Source organism: Lepidochelys kempii, chromosome 23 (assembly GCF_965140265.1).
Source record: "Lepidochelys kempii isolate rLepKem1 chromosome 23, rLepKem1.hap2, whole genome shotgun sequence".
NCBI lineage: Eukaryota > Metazoa > Chordata > Testudines > Cheloniidae > Lepidochelys > Lepidochelys kempii.
Window position 1 is genome coordinate 13,051,130 of NC_133278.1, and position 18,342 is coordinate 13,069,471.

The window sequence follows — 18,342 nt, forward strand, 5'->3', positions numbered from 1 at the left end:
GGTGATCTGTTTGTGCGGAAGGAAGACGCAGGGCGGAGGAGGGGCTGTGGGGAAGGTGATATAGGGGGATCAGCGGGAAGGAAGTTGCTTCTGGACTGGGGACAAAGAGGGGTCTGGGCCCACCTGGACTGAGACAGACCCAGCTGGATGGTGCTCAGACTGGCCAGGCCCGAGGCCCCTGAGAACTGCCTAGGCTGGGTTCGGCCGTACAATAAACCCTCCTGTTTTACGCCGGCTGAGAGTCCCTGCAGGCTGGAGATTGGGAGGCGTTGCTCCATCTGTTGGGGGTGGCCCCAGGTAGCCAGAGCAAGGGGACCCCCCAAGGGGGCTCACGAAGGGAGCCAGGCGGGCTGGAGGCTCTGAGAGGTGCAGTTCCAGGAGACGGTGGAACCCAGGGCTTAGCCCCCAAGAGACAGTGGACCCCGAGAAGGGCTGTCAGACGGAGGGGAGTTCCTCCCAGGATCCTACAGAGCCAAGAGAGCTTGCAGGGGCCTGTGAGTCCGTGACACACCTTCATGCATAAATGGTGAGGTGGCAAAATTTGCAGATGATACAAAACAACTCAAGTTAGTTAAGTCGCAGGCAGACTGCCAAGAGCTACAAAGGGATCTCCCAAAAGTGGGTGACTGGGCAACAAACTGGCAGATGAAATTCAGTGTTGATCAATGTAAAGTGATGCACGTTGGAAAGCATCATCCCAGCTCTACATATACAACGATGGGGCCTCAATTAGCTGTTACCAGGCAGGAGAGAGATCTGGGAGTCAGTGCGGAGAGTTCTCTGAAAACTTCCACTCAGTGTGCAGCGACAGTCAAAAAAGCCAGCAGAAGGTTAGGCATCATTAAGAAAGGGAGAGATAATAAGACATAAAATATCATGTTGCCTCTATATAAATCTGTGACGCAGCAGGGAGGGGGAGTGGTGACCTGGGACCCACACTCTGTGATAAAATCCATGGTACGTGCACACCTTGAATACTGCGTGCAGATGTGGTCACCCCATCTCAAGAAAGATAGACTGGAATTGGAAAAGGTTCAGAAAAGGGAAACAAAAATGATGAGGGGTCTGGAACGGCTTCTGTATGAGGAGAGACTAAAACTTTTCAGCTTGGAAAAGAGACAACTCAGGGGGGATATGATGGAGGTCTGTAAAACCATGACTGGTGTGGAGAAAGTAAATCAGGAAGTGTTGCTTACTCGTTTTCATAATACAAGAGCTAGGGGTCACCCAATGAAATGAATAGTCAGGAGGTTGAAAACAAACAAGAGGAAGTATTTCTTCACGCAACGCACACCCAGCCTGTGGAACTCCTTGCCACAGGATGTTGTGAAAGCCAAGATTATAACAGGGTTTGAAAAAGAACTAGTAAGTTCATGGGGGATAGGTCCATCAATGGCTATTATCCAGGATGGGCAGGGATGGTGTCCCGAGCCTCTGTTTGCTGGGAGGATGACAGAGGACGGATCACTTTCTGATTTCCTGTTCTGTTCATTCCCAATGGGGCACCTGTCACTGGCCACTGTCGCAGACAGGATACTGGGCTAGATGGCCCTTTGGTCTGACCCAGTGTGGCCGTTCTTATGTGTTAGGTGTAGTCAGGGCTACAATATCAAAGAGGGAAGACCCAAGGGAAACCCCAGCAGGAACCATTCCGCTAGCGACGCTTGTCTACTGAGAGGCCTATCGGAGCCGAGAACACCGGGGAGGATGTGAAGAAGGCCACGGCTGTAATTGTTGCACAGGGTTTTGTAGGATTTCTCTCTGCAGGACTTTACTTAGCACTGGGGCCGGCACTGACGGCCAGGGGAAAGCCCCCTAGTGACCTCTGCCCCCACTCCCTGCAGCACAGCGCCCCCAAGCAGTGCACTGGGGTATCAGGGCCAGCAGTGACCGCCAGGGGAGAACGCCCCTCTACTGAGCCCCTCCTCCTGCTCCCTGCAGCATAGTACCCCCTAGTGCAGCAGTGGAGTATTGGGGCCTAATGGGTTAGAACAGGGGGGCTGGGATCCAGGACTCCTGGGTTCTGTGCCTGGCTCCGGGAGGGGAGTGGGGTTTAGTGGTTAGAGCAGGGGGGCTGGGAGCCAGGACTCCTGGGTTCTATCCCTGGCTCTGGGAGGGGACTGGGGTCTTGTGACTAGAGCGAGTGGGAGGCTGGGAGCCAGGACTCCTGGGTTCTATTTTGAAGGCTGGGCATTGCTCCCCGCTTTTCCTCTCAGCAGCTAGTTCCCAGCCTCCCAGGGCACCTTTGGACCCGGGCACTTGCCAATCCTGGCTGGGATCAGGGAGGGGCAGCAAGGGTGGGTGTGACCCAGCAATCTGGGCACAAGGAGTGCATGGGTGGGGGTGGCAGGGAGCTGGACAGGGATCTATTGGGGGCAGGGAGGGCGTATGGGGGGGGCGCACCGTGCCTGAACTGGACAGGAAAGAAAAGGCTGGATGAGGAGCAGGGAGGCTCTGGCTGCCCTGGGGCAACACCATGCCCGGCCGCTTGGGCTCCTTTCCTACCTTTGTCTACCCTTGCCCCAGTAAAGACTGTGGTATGGATGGACCAATCTAGGTGCCGAGGGGGTACCTTGGGTTACCCGAGGATGGGGAATAACCTGGAGGGGATGGTCCTGCCCCCTGCTCCCTAAGGGACAATAGACTGTTGAGGTGCGGTGCAGTAGGGACCAGGGCGGGGAGCTCACTGGGGACCCTACATCTAGGCGGGCTAGCAGAGAGGTAGCATGACTTGCCCAAAACACTGGCGGAGAATAGAACCCAGGAGTCCTGGCTCCCAGCCCCATTACCACCACCTCCAAAACCACTGGACCCCTCTCCCCTCCCAGACCTGGGGACGGAGTCCTGACTCCCAGCCCCCTCTGCCCTAACCACTAGCCCCCACTCCCCTCCCAGAGCCGAGGAGAGAGCCCAGGAGTCCTGGCTCCCCGCCTCTACTGCGCAGTTTTGTGACAGCATCCAAAGGGTTAACAAAAAGAAAAGGAGGACTTGTGGCACCTTAGAGACTAACCAATTTATTAGAGCATAAGCTTTCGTGAGCTACAGCTCACTTCTTCAGATGCATATCGTGGAAACTGCAGCAGGCTTTATATATACACAGAGAATATGAAACAATACCTATTCCCACCCCACTGTCCTGCTGGTAATAGCTTATCTAAAGCTATTACCAGCAGGACAGTGGGGTGGGAATAGGTATTGTTTCATATTCTCTGTGTATATATAAAGCCTGCTGCAGTTTCCACGATATGCATCTGAAGAAGTGAGCTGTAGCTCACGAAAGCTTATGCTCTAATAAATTGGTTAGTCTCTAAGGTGCCACAAGTCCTCCTTTTCTTTTTGCGAATACAGACTAACACGGCTGTTACTCTGAAAAGGGTTAACAGGAGCCCAGCCTCAGCCGGGAGGGGGCGGGGCGAGGAACCTTGGCTACAAAGGTCCCCACGGGCGAGCTCAGCTGCGCCCTGTCCCCTCCCCTCCCGGAGGGCTTCCAGCCGGAGGCTATGGCAGGTAAGACCGGGCGGGAGCCAGGATGCCTGGGTTCTCTCCCCGGCTCTGGGAGGGGAGTGGGGGCCAGTGGTTAGAGTGGGGGGGAGGGGGCTGGGACTCCTGGGTTCTCTCCCTGGCTCTGGGAGGGGAGTTAGGGCTAGTGGTTAGAGCAGGGGGCCTGGGAGCCAGGATGCCTGGGTCCCGTTCCCCTGCTCTGGGAGGGGAGTGGGGCCTAGTGTCTCTGGGGACGGGGGCTGCCCCTGCCCCAAGTTGCCCACTGCTGACGAGAGCCTTAGTCCTGACCCGTGTCAGAGTAGCAGCCGTGTTCGTCTGTATTTGCAAAAAGAAAAGGAGGACTTGTGGCACCTTAGAGACTAAATTGGTTAGTCTCTAAGGTGGCACAAGTCCTCCTTTTCTTTTAGTCCTGACCTGCAGTCCCACCGTGGGCAGGGAATTTCTCTCCCACTCGGAGCAGGGGCCCATCTCCCCTGGTATCCCGGCTGTGCCCAGGCCCAACCCTCTGCTATGAGAGAGTCCCCCGGGTGGCCAGTGAAGGGTAAAGTCCTCCCATCTGGTGCCCTTTGAGCCCCCCAACAGCTGTTTCTCCTTCCAGCTGTTGCCGGGGGGCGGCTGGATCCTGGCTCGCAGCTGACCCTCAATGGGGCTGTGCTGGGGCTGCTGTTGAGCCACCCGGGGGGCATCCCCCTGCGGGATTTGGGGAGGCTCTTCCACCAGCACCATGGCCGGCGCCTGGATCTGCCCCGGCACGGCTACCGCTCGCTGCCCCAGCTGCTGGGTGACCGGAAGGAGCTGGTGGTCCTGGACGAGGAGGGCAAGGAACCGTGGGTCAGGTGCCGGCACGCAGCCTGCGACCTGCTGCCGGAGACCAAGCCCCCCAAGAGACGCCGCCATCACCCCCGGATCCACAAGGAGGCGCCACCCGAACGGCAGCACCCAGGGGCTCCTAAAGCAGGTGTGGTCATGGGTTGTGGGCGGGCTGCCCCCTACTGGGGGGAGTGGGAACTGCATGTGGTGGCTGTGTGTCACCTTGCCCTTCCCTTTGTTGGGGTAGCATTACAGGTGCTGTCTACACTACTAGGTGCATCAGTGATTTTCAGGGTAGATCTGTGTCAGGACTCCTGGGTCTTCTCCCTGGCTCAGGGAGGGGAGTGGGGGTCTAGTGATCAGAACAAGGCTCTGGTCCCAGTTCTGCCATCTACCTTGGGCAAATTCTCTCCCTCTTCCCCTCAAAAATGGCAGAATAACTTTTGCCTACAGATTGCAAAGCTTAACCGCAGCTCTGGCTCTGATTCCCTCTGGCTGGAGGGCACAGTCCAGCCCTGAGAATGCCGCTGTCTCTGGGGTGGAGCGTGTCAACTTGCTGTAACAAGGCAAACCGTCTGGTCCTGCCTCTGCTTTGGGGCAGGTGAAATCAATGATGGGGCGCCTGGGGGTACCCTGAATCACCGACGGGCATCATTTAAACAGGCCTGGTACAGAGCTGGCTGCAAAGGGGACGCACGAAACCCCCCTCACTGAGAATCTCTGTCTTGAATGCGGGTGCCAGGTCCCAGAGAGCAACACTGTGCCTGGGGAATCGAGGCTGGTGGGAAATTGAACGCTGCCCCCACCCAAGTTGGGAGTGAACTTGGACCCCTCTCCCACCCCCGCCCCCGATTCTTTGCGCAAGTCTCGAGTGATGAAGCTGAAAGACCCAGGCCTGTGCTATGGGGCCCAAGCGCCCCTAGAGGGAGCCTCGGCTCCGTGCAAAATCTGTCCTGGCTTACAACAGCGCCCATGCGAAGCGGGTGCATTGCAAAGGGGTCCAGCTCAGTGACTGGCACCCCCTAGAGGGGCTCGTGCATCCTAACTGGGATGGCAGCATTTCACTGGGCATCTCTCTCCTCTCCCTCCAGCTCCCAGGCCTTGGAACTCCTGCCACCACCTGGCTGCACCCCCGGACCATCCACCGGCCGGATCTGCCCCCGGCCACCAAGCCAGCACCTGGCTGCCCCGAGGTGTCTCGCTGAGCCACTTCCCCAGCTCCCGCCTTCCTGTGGCTGCCCCCCCGCAGCCGCCCCTGCTAATCTTCACCAACCAGTCACGGGGTCTGGCAGCGTACCAGGGGGCAGCCCTGAATAGCCCCGCGCAGGCCCCCAGCCGGCTGCCCCGCCCCACCCGCCCAGCCAGCCCCCAGCTGGACCCTCTCATGGCCGAGCGGGCTGAGCTGGAGCAGAATGTGGCGTGGGTCCTGCGGGGCCACCCCGGGGGCATCTCCCTCTTCCGCTTCCGCCAGGCCTACGGTGCCGCCTACAGCCACCCCTTCCCCCTGGACAGCACGGCCTCGGCGAAGGAGCAGCTGGCGGCCATGCCGGGGGTTGTCAGGGTGGAGGGCTGGGGGGTGCAGACGATGCTCTTCCCGGTCTGCCCCCAGGAGCTCCCCAGCGAGGAGATTGGTACGTGCTGGGAGTCGGGCGGGGTGGGGGGAGAAGGACCATCCCAGGGATTGAACCTGGGGAGCGAGGGCCTCTGCAGCTTGAGCTATGAGTCCGGGGAGGAGTCCTCGCCTGTGGGTCAGGCTGGGCTTGAGCGGGATGGAGCTGAGCAGGGCCAGGGGGCCTGGGCTGCGAGGAGCGGGGGGCTCAGCAGGGGGGGCTAGGCTGAGAGGAGTGGGGTGGGGGGCTCAGCAGGGGGCGCTGTGTGGCAGGGAGGAGGGCAGGGGGTGCTGTGTAGCAGGGAGTGGGGTGGGAGGGTCAGCAGAGGGTGCAGGGTTGGAAGGGACCTCAGGAGGTCATCTAGTCCAACCCCCTGCTCAAAGCAGGACCGATGCCCAACTAAATCATCCCAGCCAGGGCTTTGTCAAGCCTGACCTTAAACTTCTAGGGAAGGAGATTTTTATCAATCAATATTCATGGTGGAATAGGAGTTTCTATTTTCCTTATTCTGCATCTATCTGTGGGCTTGGGCTTCTCATTTCCCCAAGATAATAAAAAGACTGCCCACCTGAGTGCTAAGATACGGGTTGATGAATCCAGACCTTGTAGTACACACCTAGAGTGCAACATTGCACAGGGCTGTGTCACACGTCCATTCAAAGTTACCTTATTTGCAGCCTAAGTAATTTGAGACCATCTATTTGTATAATTTGAAAATATAGTTTTCCTTCTTTTATTCTAAAATTTTATTTTAAAATTTGTCTTAAGTCAACTTAAAATATCTAAAATAACTGGTTGACTATGCCTTTTTTATTGCTTAGCAAATTCTGGAGTTCTGTACAGCATCACAGACCCTTCTGCAGCTTCGCCCAAAGTCAGGGTTTGAACCCCGGCATCCTGCCCAACGGACGACCTTCCCCAGAGGAGCTGAAACCCAGCGCCAGGCGAGGGGTCCCTGTATAACCAGCACCCCACCCCATATGGGGCTGCATCCCTCCGTTGGACGAGGGGTCCCTGTATAACCAGCCCACGCACCCCACCCCATCTCGCCCAGGTGTTACACACATTCACAGCAGGGGCGCAGGGGGGCTGGTTTGTGGTTCTGTGTTTATTACAAAGCTGGAGATTAACAGGATGCAAAATAACATAGACAGCTTTGGCACATCCTCTCCCCATCCCGGTGCTAAGCCCACAACACCAGCCCTACATGTGGGTCTGGACGGGGCAGGGGGCCAGCAGCTTGATGGGACGGGGCAGCAGTGGGGGGAGGGCAGCATCTCCCCTAAATCTTCTTAGAAGCAGAGTTCTCTGGGACTGGCGCTGCAGGAGGGTGAGTCTGTCCCCCCCTGGGGCCAGGTGCCCCATGGCTGCAGGGGGCTCTCACTGTGGGGTCCCCGGGGCATGTTGATCGTGGCATACATGCTGGGCTGGGCAGACTCAGGGGCAGCTTTCCCCCTGTGAAAGTAGAATGAATTATATTGAAATTATAATTCATTAAAGAAATGCTACCTGAAGGGTTGGTTTGAAATATAGTTGTCAGGAAGAGAAACATTAAGGAGTGTGAGACAATGGGTCCTCAAACTAATTAATTTAGAGCTCCTACTGAGCTAGGAGATTGGTAAATGTTAGTATGCAAATAAGATATGTATGTATATTTGTCAGTTTCTGCTTCCTTTTGTCCCTTATGTTAAATTGGCTTTGACTTAGCTGTATGAATAAGTTAGCCCCTCTCTGAGGCTCAAGGTCACACCTGGGTGCATTAGCAAAGCGTTTTGCTAATAAACAGAGTGGTCTGACAAATTATGTGAGTCCTGAATCTGACTTTGACACCCCGCTTGGCCTGCAGCACCTGGACGTCCAGCTCAGCGTAGGTGAGTCCCTGGACACCGGGGTCGGGCTCCTGGGGCAGGGAGGGGAGAGAGTCACTGGGGTGTGTGTGAGCGTGTGTGTGAATCTACCAACACCCCAATACACACAGCACAGGGTACACACACACACATTCTCTCCTACCAGCCTGACCCCCCCACCCCACGCCACTGAGTGTGCCAGGAAAGGTGTATTTGTGGGGGGGGGGGCTGTGAGGGGGCTGCTGGGGCCCATGTGGGGCAAGGTTGGGGGGTCAGGCCCCATGGGGGAACAGGGGACACTTACCAGGGTCTGTGGCTCTTTTCCCTCGTCGATAGAGGTGTCTGCGGAACAGAGACACTCGCTGAGCTGCACCCCCGGCTGGCCCAGAGCAGGACCCCACACCCAGCTCCAACCCCCCACATCCATCCCGGGGGGTCAGAGCCTGGCAGAGCCACCCCCTCCCCGCCCCACACCATGGGCCAGGGTCATTAGCCCCGAGTTACAGAGAGGAAAACTGAGTCACAAAGATGTCGAGGGGGTTACAGCGGGGGCGGGGGGGTGGGTAGTCAGAAGGCCTGGGTTCTCGCCCTGGCTCAGGAGGAGAGTGGGGTCTAGACTAGTGGTTAGAGCAGGGGGCTGGGAGCCAGGAGTGGATGGGGAACTAGAGCGGGAAGGGAGGGTCGCCCCAGGGAGCTCCTGGGAGTCCAACACTCTCACTGACACCAGCTACCTCTGGGACTCCCTCCTTAGTCCTGCCCAGCAGCAGCTGTAAATCGGACCCTGCCCCATATGGGTGGAGCCCCCACAAGCCCCGTCCCTCCCTGGGGTCCTGCCCCACCCTGGTACCCCCTTGGGTGTGTTACTCACAGACAGGGTCTTCCTGAGCCGATGCCTTTAATGCCCCCATAGGGCTGGTGCTAAAAGAGAAAATCCCCTTGTAAATGTTATATCCCCCCACCGCAGAGAGATTCCCCAACACACCCAGAGAGCCCCCCATCCTGCCTCACACTGAACCCAGTTCCCTAGAACCCAGGACTCCTGGTCACCCCGCAACACACACACCCACACCTCCCTGCTGTAACCACTAGACCCCCACTTCCCTCCCAGATGAAGGAGAGAACCCAGGAGCCCTGTGACCCCGGCAGGTCGATTGGGAGGGGGAGGAGCCGGGTTCCTACCTGCTGGGTCTCAGTGCAGCTCCTTTTCCTGCAGAGGGACACAAACCAGAATCCCCCATGAGCAGATCGGGATCCCCCGGTCCCAACACGGGGCAGCAGGGGTGGGGGGCAGAACAACACTGTAGCATGCGCCGGGGCGGGGCAGATTAACTTTGGGGGGCTTTTCCTGTCCCTATTCCTCCCTCCTTAGTGACTCGCTATAACAAACCTGATCCATAGGTCAGCTCCCCTGGCACCCCATGTACCAGAGAGGCACAGTGTCGGTGGCTCTTAAAGGGACCCCTCGCCCGGCACTGAGATGCGGCCACCTCTGGGGTGGGGCAAGAGGACTGGTTATATGGGGACCCCTCAGCCTGTGCTGAGATGTGACCCCTCTGGGGTGGAACCGATGTGTGTGTACAGGGATAACGCATGCAGCAGAACCCCCTGCTGAGCCCCCACCCCACTCCGTGGCTTTCCTGGCACCGTCCCCCATCCAAGCCGTAACGCCATCCTGCCCTGCTTAGCGGCAGGTTTAACCCTTTCCTCTCTGGGTGGGGCACTTACTGGCTCGGGTTTTCCTGAAGCAGAGGAAGGCCACTAGGAAGAGGAGGAGGCCGGCGGCTGCCGCGCTCGCCCCGGCGATGATGTGGCTGGTCAGACACGGAGGTGCCAGAGGTCCCGATTCGCCTGGGAAACAGCATCAGGCCGTGAGTGCTGGGAGGGGCTGGTCTGTTCCCCCCCGGCCTCTCCCACCCCAGGCAGCACCCAAGGGGCTGGGACACTGCAGGGCACAACCAGGAAAAAATTCTATGGGGAGGATGTTGGGGGGGGGGGGGGCGGGGGCCAGGGTATCAAGTGGGGTCAGATCAAGCAAGATTTGGGGGATTTGTAGTGCTACGGGGCACTGGGTTGCAGTGGGCGGGGGGCTCAGTAGGGGGCGTTCACCCCATTGCCCCAGCACGGCACTGGGGGAGCTGTCTGATCCAGCCTGGCTGTCATTTCTAAGGCATTTCACCTCATGGCCACACTGACTCAGGCCAACGGGCCCATCTAGCCTGGTATCCCGCCTCACAGGGACGTCCAGGGCACCACCCCCATGGCCACTGATGGGCCCAGCTGCCCCCAGAGGGGGCCTCCGGCTGCCCTGATAGTGGGGCGGGTTCGTGTCTGAGCAGGAGGCTTCGCTCCCCTCCCAAATCCATCGGCGGGGGGGGGGGGGGGAGTCACTGCTCCTGAGAACAGCCTCCATCCCTCCCCCTGGGCAACCGCTGGAGGAAGCTGCCCCATAATCTGTGACTCAAGAGATTCTCCCCTGGTCCCACACTGGACTCTGACTCCCTGCTGCACCCCTGGGCCGGGGTCAGGGGACAGAGTTCTCGTGGCCGCAGTTGGGGGGGCAGAAAGTAGCAAATGGGTTGCGGGGCTGCAGTGGGGGATGGAATGGGGTGGGACCAGGGAGGGGGCAGAAAGGGGTGGGGCTGTGGGCAGGGCCGCAGGCCAAGGAGGCAGGACAGGAGAGGGAGGGCAGGTGAAAAGGTGGGGAGAGACTCCCCCTTGCTCTGGCCCAAGGCCCCAGGAAACCTTAATCCAACTCTGCCCGTGACTTAGCATCACTCGTTACTGTCAGTCCCGGGGAGGGGGGTTTGTGGCTGGGGACGGAGCTGGCTGGGCAGCCCCTGGGCCCCGATTCCTCTGTGCAACCCCAGTGCGGGGGCAGCTGGGGGAGCATCCCCTGGGAAAGGCCCCTGCTCTGCAGCTCCCCCTGGGGGCAGGGATCCCCCTCCCTCAGCTCTGAACCTCCAGCAGCTGCTGCTGCTCCCCCCTGCTTGGGGAACCCCCCAGTGACACTGTCCCCGCTCCCTGTCCACGGGAGTCCCAGAGCCAGGCTCTGCCCAAAGCTCTGAGCATCCCATCTGGGTGCCGACCTTCTGAGAGTCCGGCTTGGAGCGGGGACGTGGAGCCGGGCCCCTCACCTGCTGCCACCAGCTGCACGGGGTGGCTGGGCTGCGAGGAGACGAAGGGCTCTGACCGGGGCCGGTAGCTGCAGCCGTAGCTCCCTCCGTGCTGCCGGCCCACGGTGGGGATGCGGAACTTGGCCCCGTCCCCAGCAGGGTCCATGTGTCGCGGCGGGTTCAGGTCTCCAGCCTTGTGCAGGAAGAACCTCACGTCCCGGCGCTGCCCCTGACACCGGATGGTGATGTCTGCCCCTGGGGCGGTGACCCCAGTGGGGCTCAGAGAGATGGAGGGTCTGGGTAAGCTGGGATCTGCGCATAGGAGAAAGGCTGTGAGAGCCAGACCCAGGCACTCACCCAGCCCCGGCCTCCAGCTGCGGAAGAGAAGAGTGAGGGGGGATTTGATAGCAGCCTTCAACTACCTGAAGGGGGGCTCCAAAGAGGATGGAGCTGGGCTGTTCTCAGTGGGGGCAGATGACAGAACAAGGAGCGATGGTCTCAGGTTGCAGTGGGGGAGGTCTCCTTTGGATATTAGGAAACACTATTGTGATGGTGCCCCCATAAGGCTTTATGAAAATATACTTGTCAATGTATATATGACATGACTAGAATGTGTTTTATGCTACATATGCCACGTAACATATCTCTGTCAAGGTTATCACCTACTGAATCTATTCATCCTATTTGTATGCATGTGTCCTTATCGTATTCAAAGTTATGAGTATTAGCTGTGTACTTGTTCGATTCTGAGTAGGTTTTAGTGAAGCAGTTGGTCAGCTTCCTGAGAAAGGACTGGTTTCAGAGTAACAGCCGTGTTAGTCTGTCTTTGCAAAAAGAAAAGGAGTACTTGTGGCACCTTAGAGACTAACGAATTTATTTGAGCACGATTTATTATTATCACTTTGGATAAGCTATTACCAGCAGGAGATTGAGTTTCTGTGTGTATGGGGTTGGGGGTGAGAACCTGGATTTGTGCTGGAAATGGCCCACCTTGATTATCATGCACATTGTAGGGAGAGTGGTCACTTTTGATAAGCTATTACCAGCAGGAGAGTGAGTTTTTGTGTGGGGGGGCAGAGGGTGAGAGAACCTGGATTTGTGCTGGAAATGGCCCAACTTGATGATCACTTTAGATAAGCTATTACCAGCAGGACAGTGGGGTGGGAGGGGGTATTGTTTCATGGTCTCTGTGTGTATATAATGTCTACTGCAGTTTCCACGGTATGCATCCAATGAAGTGAGCTGTAGCTCACGAAAGCTCATGCTCAAATAAATTGGTTAGTCTCTAAGCTGCCACAAGTACTCCTTTTCTTTTTGAGAAAGGACTGTTCTCAGTAAGTGCCCAATCAAGAAGCCCTTAAGCCAACAATGAACTTGGAGATGCCAGTCCACATCTGGGCTTTCCCAGGAATGTGGTGTGGCTGGTAAGGAACTCAGTCCTGCGTGGACATGTGACTTGCCCAGGTGACTCCAAAACTCCATTTTGTAGCTGGACTTTGCATAGGAGAGAGGAGGGGGTCTCCACCCGCAAGAGAAAGTCTATTTAAACCTCTGGAAGACCCCTCCATTTTGTCTTCAGCTGGCTAAAGAGAGAGCCTCTCCACCCCCAAAGACACCTGAAAGAAACTGGAACAAAGGACAGTAACTACAGGGGATGTGAGTGATAGCTGGACCCAGACTAGACGGAGATTTGTCTGTAAAAGGAAGCTTACTGGAACTGGTGAGGTTTTTATCTCTATTCAGTTTGATTAGACATAGACATGCGTGTTTTATTTTATTTTGCTTGGTATTTCACTTTGTTCTGTCTGTTATTACTTGGAACCACTTAAATCCTACTTTCTGTTGTTAATAAAATCATTTTTTACTTATTAATTAACCCAGAGTATGTATTAATACCTGGGGGGCAGAGGGGCAAACAGCTGTGCATATCTCTCGATCAGTGTTATAGAGGGCAAACAATTTATGAGTTTACCCTGTATAAGCTTTATACAGAGTAAAACAAACTTATTTGGGGTTTAGACCCGACTGGGAGTTGGGCATCTGAGTGTTAAAGACAGGAACACTTCTGTAAGCTGCTCTCAGTTAAGCTTGTAGCTTGTGGGATGTGGTTCAGACCTGGGTCTGTTTCTGGCCGGCAAGCGCGTCTGGCGCAGCCAGGCAGGATTCTGGAGTGCCAAGCTGGCAAGGAGGGCAGGGGCAGAAGTAGTCTTGGCACATCAGTTGGGAGCCCCAAGGGGGTTTCTGTGATCCAACCCGTAACAACTATTTCATGAGCAGGGTGGTGAGGCACTGGAATGGGCTCCCTAGGGAGGTGGTGGAATCTCCATCCTTAGAGGTTTTTAAGGCCTGGCTTGACAACGCCCTGGCTGGGATGATTTAGTTGGCGTTGGTCCTGCTTTGAGCAGGGGGTTGGACAAGATGACCTCCTGAGGTCTCTTCCAACCCTAATCTTCGATGATTCCCCATCTGGCCCTGGCATGGGCAGATCCAGGGTCCCCCTGGCAGAGATTCTCTCCCAGATTCCAGAGTCCCCCTGACCCTGTGACCTGGGCTCCCAGTCCCACACACATGGAGCCGCGGCTGCCTAGTTCTTGGGGTCCTCATACGCCGTGTGTGGCCCCTGCCTCATTCACTGCATCCGCCCCCCCCCTCCCCCGAGCACAGGGCGACTCAGAGGCTGCTCGCTGGAGCCTGGCACTATAGGGCCTGAGCCCCACACAGGAAGGAAGTCAGCCCCCCGGGAGGCATCAAGGCGTCTTTATCCCCATTCTACAGGGGGAAACTGAGTCAGTCAGATTCACTTTCCTTCGTGAGCTCCCAGGGGCAGGGACAGTCTCTTCACTCTGTGTTTATGCAGCGCCCGGCACAACGGGGTCCTGACCATGGCGGGGGCCCTACATGCTCCCCCAACACAAGGGATCCAGCGCTACTGAGGCCAGTGTTTGCAGAGGTCTCCACTAACTGTGGGCATCTCCGTTTGTGGGCGGTCGGTCTGAGATCCCCCAAGATTGAGGCCCCCCGACAAAGAAGGAGACTTCTGAAAACCACGATGTGCTCCCATCACACAGTCTGTGGCCGCACCAGGAGAACAGTGGGGAGAGGATCACGGGATTAAATAGCGACTCACGGTTCCTACACACAAGGGGCAGCGTTAAAGTCACCTCCCTGCCCCGAGTCCCCAGGGGCTGCTGCTTCCCCCCTGCCTGGGGAACCCCCCAGTGACTCCATCTCCGCTCCCCGGCTGGGCGTCCCCACTGCGGGGTCAAGGCTCAGGCCAGAGCCTGGCTCTGAGCATCCCACTAGCACCGAGCCCCCATGAGGGTCAGACTGGGGTTGGGGCTGGGAACGGGGACGCCGAGCCGGGCCCCTCACCTGTCACCGCCAGATCCACGGGGTCGCTGGGGGACGACATGGCGAACGGCTCTGATCTGTTCTGATAGGAGCAGCTGTAGCTCCCCCGGTCCTCCCGGCTCACGTTGCTGATGGGAAACACAGCCTCCAACCCCTTCGAAGCCACAGTTTGCAAACGGCGTCCCTCTTTATTCAGCACGAACCGCATGCCCCGGTGCTGCCCCCGACACCAGATGGCCACAGCTCCCCCCAGGGAGACCCCCCAGCTGGGGCTCAGGGAGATGTTGGGTTTGGGGTAGCTGGGCTCTGCAGGGGGAAGCAGACAGGCCGTGAGACGCAGGCCCCGTCACCCAGTCCTTGGGCCTGTCCTCACCACACGGCCTCCGTGGGGGGTCAGACCCGGCAGCCCTGGGGACGGGCTCCTGGATGCCTTTCCACGGGGCCCAGAGTATCCTCTGAGCCCTGGGCTAACAGCCTGAGACATGGAGCAACCCCAGCCCCTGGGGGCCCAAAGCTCTGCTCCCTAGCAGGAGACAGGCCAGTCCAGTCTCGAGGGGTCCATTCACGCCCTGGCTTCTGTGCTGGGAGGGGGCTGGGAGCCAGGACTCCTGGGTTCTGTCCCTGGCTCTGGGAGGGGCTTGGGGTCCAAGCAGGACAGCAGGAGGATGTGGGCCAGGACTCCTGGGTTCTGTGCACATGTAACGGGGCTGTTGTCCCCTTACTGACATTCACTCGGGGTGTTTTGGTTGCTAGCTCCGAGCACCAAGGGGAAGAGTCGATGGGAATCCAGGACCCTGAGACCGACAGTCCCCAGGAACAATGGGGAGAGGCCAACGCTCCAGGTGAGCCTGATTGCCAGGGCCAGTGGGCTAGTCAGGAATCCAGGGGGTCCCGTCCTCTGGGTGAGCTGGAATCGCCTGGGGCAGACAGAGTGGGGCCGAGCTAAGGAGAAAGCAGGGGCCCGAGCTGAGCTGGGAGCACCCAGAGCCGGGCCAGCCAGAGGGGCCAGAACAGCAGCCCGGGGAGGAGGTCCGTGCTGGGAGCAGAGTCAACGCAGCAGCCCACAGAGCAGCTCTGTCCCCGGAGCTGCAGCCACCGGAGCCCAGAGACGCTGGCTGTGACGTCCCCGGGCCACAGAGCGGGGTGACGGGTTTTCCTTTCACCTTCCCCATTTTTTTCCTTATTTTTAAAAATTGATTGTTGTGTAATAAATTGTCTGTAATGATCAGGGGGTCAGGGAAGCGTCCAGCGCAGAGAGAGCACCCGGGAGAGGGGACACCCTCGCCCCTTCCTGAAGTGACCACAACAAGGTTGGGGGTCGTGCCCCCCGGGAATCTGGGGCCCAGCCTTGCCGGGGTTACGAGGACTCTGCCACACTGCGGGGAGGAAGGGGAGCCCTCGAGGTCAGGCAGGCCGCTGGGTAAAGGGAGTGGGAGCGAGGACTCAGATCCTTTCGCCAGCCTATCCCACCGGGGTGGGTATAAGCCAGGAAAGTTCCCCACCATAGTGGGACCGTTCCCCCGCTTACACACAGCACCACCCCTGACTTGTAGGGGACTGTGCAAATCTCTCCTATCCACTGAGGTTTATAACCTTCAGCTCCGCCCGTCACCCCCTAACTGATGTGTTACCTGGGAAAGGCCCCCCTGCTCTGCAGCTCCCGCTGGGGGCAGGGATCCCCCCTCCCTCAGCCCTGAATGTCCAGTGGCTGCTTCTTCCCCCGGCTGATAAACCCCCCTGTGACTCTGTCCCCTCTGCTGGGCTCAGGGCAGAGCCTGGCTCTGAGCGTCCCATCAGTGCAGAGACCCACCTTTCCCCAGGCCTTGGGATCGTGGGGTGGGCGGCTGTGAGTGCAGGGGAGGAAGGTGTTGGGGCGGGGGCTGATCTGGGGGGGTTCTCCCCAGGGCTGCACTGACCGTGAACGTTTCAGTTACCCCGAGGGGATCTGGTAGGGCAGGACACTGAACCAGTGGATGGTTCCCATCTGCTTTGTCAGACCCCGGGAGCCAAGGTCGGCTCCTCGTTACTCCCTGGTGGAGCGGGGCAGAGAAGAACTGGGACGGGTCTGAGCGCCCAGGGGGAGTTTGTGTTGAGTTTTGGGTAAGGTTCAGGACTCAGATCCCCTCCCCCATCCTTGATGTTACTGTCCTCCCCCCAGACTGATACTCACCTCCCCACGCCGCACTGTGACCGGCCAGCCAGCAGCCTGGAGAGGAGACAGTTCGTTAGTGACCAGATCCCAGAGCAACTGGATCCCACACCCTGGTCTCATTTCCACCCCACCCCACCCCGCCATCGGCACACGCCCTGGTCTCAGATCCACCCCCCACATGGACACACGCCCTAGCTGTCTCCGATACTCACCGAGGAAGAGGACGGTGAGAGCAGACGCCATGTTGGGGGCAGTGGGGGGCCCCTCAGTGCTGCCACCAACACCCCAGTGCTGAGCTCCACTGAGCCTGAGGCCCGAGTGTGAGGGGAATTTGGAACTGCGCCAGGGGCTGCAGCCCCAGGAAGCCCGTGATGCGCTCGGCCCCTTTCTTCCCATCAGGTGGTTTCTCTGCAATCTCCAGCCCAAATCTACCACGGTCAGAGCAAAGCCAGCTCCCCGCAACACCTAGGAAACTACATCCCCTCCTGCAGCTGCCTGGTCCCACGCCACCCCTCATCACAACCCAGCCCCACATGGGAGTTGCCCAGTCCGGGGACCAGCTGGGAACAGGGGAATCTCAGGTGGTGTCAAGAGGTGTCCAGGCTGCCCTGAGCTTTTCCAACAGGCCCATCTAGCCTCCTTGGAGCAGCAGCTCAGAGCAGAGGAGGGCTTCTACCCCCCCACGCACAGTGCCCCCCACAAAGAAACCTTCTCCCAAGGAGCGGGACAGAGATTCCTTCCTGACCCAGCTGGGCCCAGCCCCAGCCCTGGAGCATGAGGGTGGAGGGACCTGGCCAACCTCCTTCTCAGGTACCATCGCTGCACACGCCGTTCTTAGCTGAGTGATGTGGCACAGAGACATGACGGGGGGTTTGAGGGGGGTGGGGGTTGTGGTTTCTGGTCCCCGTGAGCAGGGGAGGGAGGGGTAAATGTAGATCCTGAGTTGATAAAGGAGCAGTGGATAAATCCGGGAAAGGGGAAGTCTGCCCAGAGCCGGCGCTCACTTCCTGTTTCTGCTACTGCCAGTGAAATTCTGTGTAAACCTGATGCCCGGCACCTAGCCTGTTCTATACCCTGGCTCTGGGAGGGGAATGGGGTCTTGTGATTGGGGGGTGGGGATGGCTGGGAGCCAGGACTCCTGGGTTCTCTCCTGGCTCTGGTTGAGGGGTGGGGTCTAGTGTTAAGAGAAAAGGACACAGATTTGAGCCAGTCCCCTAGAGGTGAAAGGCCCCATGTCCCTTCCCGATCCCATACCCGGGACAGTGGGTCTGCGCATCTCAGGGCCCAAGGCAGAGCTCACCTCAGGATGCTGCAAAAGGGACACTGGGGGTGGAGGGTAGAATGGGGAGAGGGCAAGATCACGGGGACAGAGCTCAAGAGAAACTCCCCCCACACCCGCAGCAGATGCCCAAGCTCTGGCTCCCCAGCTTGTTTAGCCTTCACCCCCAACCCCCAACATTCACGCATTGGGACCGTCAGCTACCTGGCCTATATCTCCTGCCCCATACATGTCCCACCATCCCATGTCTCCTCATGTCCCTGTCCCCCTCTTTCTGCCCCCTTCCCTATGTCCCTGTGATGAAATGGGACTGTTCTTAATGTTTCCTCTGAACACTGTAGGGGTGCCTCAGTTTCCCCTATGCATTTCTCTGGTCTCCAGGTGGTGGGATAAGGGGGTATAATTATTGCAGAACAAAGGGCCAGTGTACATAAATGGCTGACACTCTGTCTCCTGGCAAGTGATGGCCTGGGCCCTTTCCCCCTGCAAGGTGAGAGATAAAGGGTTGGAGAACAAAGGAATCAGATGCCCTCCTGGCCCAGGAAAGGGACAAAGCCCAGAGGAGGAGGGGCTGGAGGGAGTTTCAGTTTGGGGCTGGCTGGGGACATGGAGTCAAGGGCAGATGTTGTTATCTGGCTCACTGCCCCCCAGAATGGACCCGGCTGAGGGGTCCAGTTCT

At 58.3% G+C, this 18,342-nt stretch overlaps 2 protein-coding genes and 1 long non-coding RNA gene across 3 annotated transcripts; 1 reads left to right on the top strand and 2 right to left on the bottom strand.

Moving 5' to 3' along the window:
- Positions 1 to 3,408: 3,408 nt before the first annotated feature.
- On the top strand, positions 3,409 to 6,145 carry LOC140901868 (uncharacterized). The gene is made up of 3 exons (XM_073321294.1): positions 3,409 to 3,507; positions 4,100 to 4,459; positions 5,403 to 6,145. Exons 1-3 carry the CDS (start codon positions 3,501 to 3,503, stop codon positions 6,143 to 6,145), a joined length of 1,110 nt encoding a protein of 369 aa, XP_073177395.1. The 5' UTR covers positions 3,409 to 3,500.
- A 739-nt stretch (positions 6,146 to 6,884) lies between these two features.
- LOC140902109 (uncharacterized) lies at positions 6,885 to 8,787 on the bottom strand. Its single transcript, XR_012156006.1, has 3 exons — positions 8,637 to 8,787; positions 8,073 to 8,110; positions 6,885 to 7,376 (listed from the first exon to the last, which is right to left on the bottom strand). It is a non-coding gene; the product is annotated as an uncharacterized lncRNA (long non-coding RNA).
- A 674-nt stretch (positions 8,788 to 9,461) lies between these two features.
- Positions 9,462 to 16,627, bottom strand: LOC140901869 (alpha-1B-glycoprotein-like). The gene is made up of 4 exons (XM_073321295.1): positions 16,597 to 16,627; positions 14,254 to 14,538; positions 10,903 to 11,193; positions 9,462 to 9,616 (listed from the first exon to the last, which is right to left on the bottom strand). The coding sequence occupies exons 1-4, from the start codon at positions 16,625 to 16,627 to the stop codon at positions 9,462 to 9,464; spliced, it is 762 nt and encodes a 253-aa protein (XP_073177396.1).
- Positions 16,628 to 18,342: the final 1,715 nt, after the last annotated feature.

What these genes read in the sequence shown, in the direction of transcription:
- LOC140901869 (XM_073321295.1), bottom strand. Translation starts at nt 16,627, where the DNA reads ATGGCGTCTGCTCTCACCGTCCTCTTCCTCG. An exon ending in CGTGGATCTGGCGGTGACAG is followed by an intron (nt 11,194 to 14,253) that starts GTGAGGGGCCCG and finishes TCCTATGCGCAG; the next exon opens with ATCCCAGCTTACCCAGACCC. An exon ending in CGTGCAGCTGGTGGCAGCAG is followed by an intron (nt 9,617 to 10,902) that starts GTGAGGGGCCCG and finishes GCTGTTTCCCAG; the next exon opens with GCGAATCGGGACCTCTGGCA.
- LOC140901868 (XM_073321294.1), top strand. An exon ending in CCCAGGGGCTCCTAAAGCAG is followed by an intron (nt 4,460 to 5,402) that starts GTGTGGTCATGG and finishes CTCTCCCTCCAG; the next exon opens with CTCCCAGGCCTTGGAACTCC.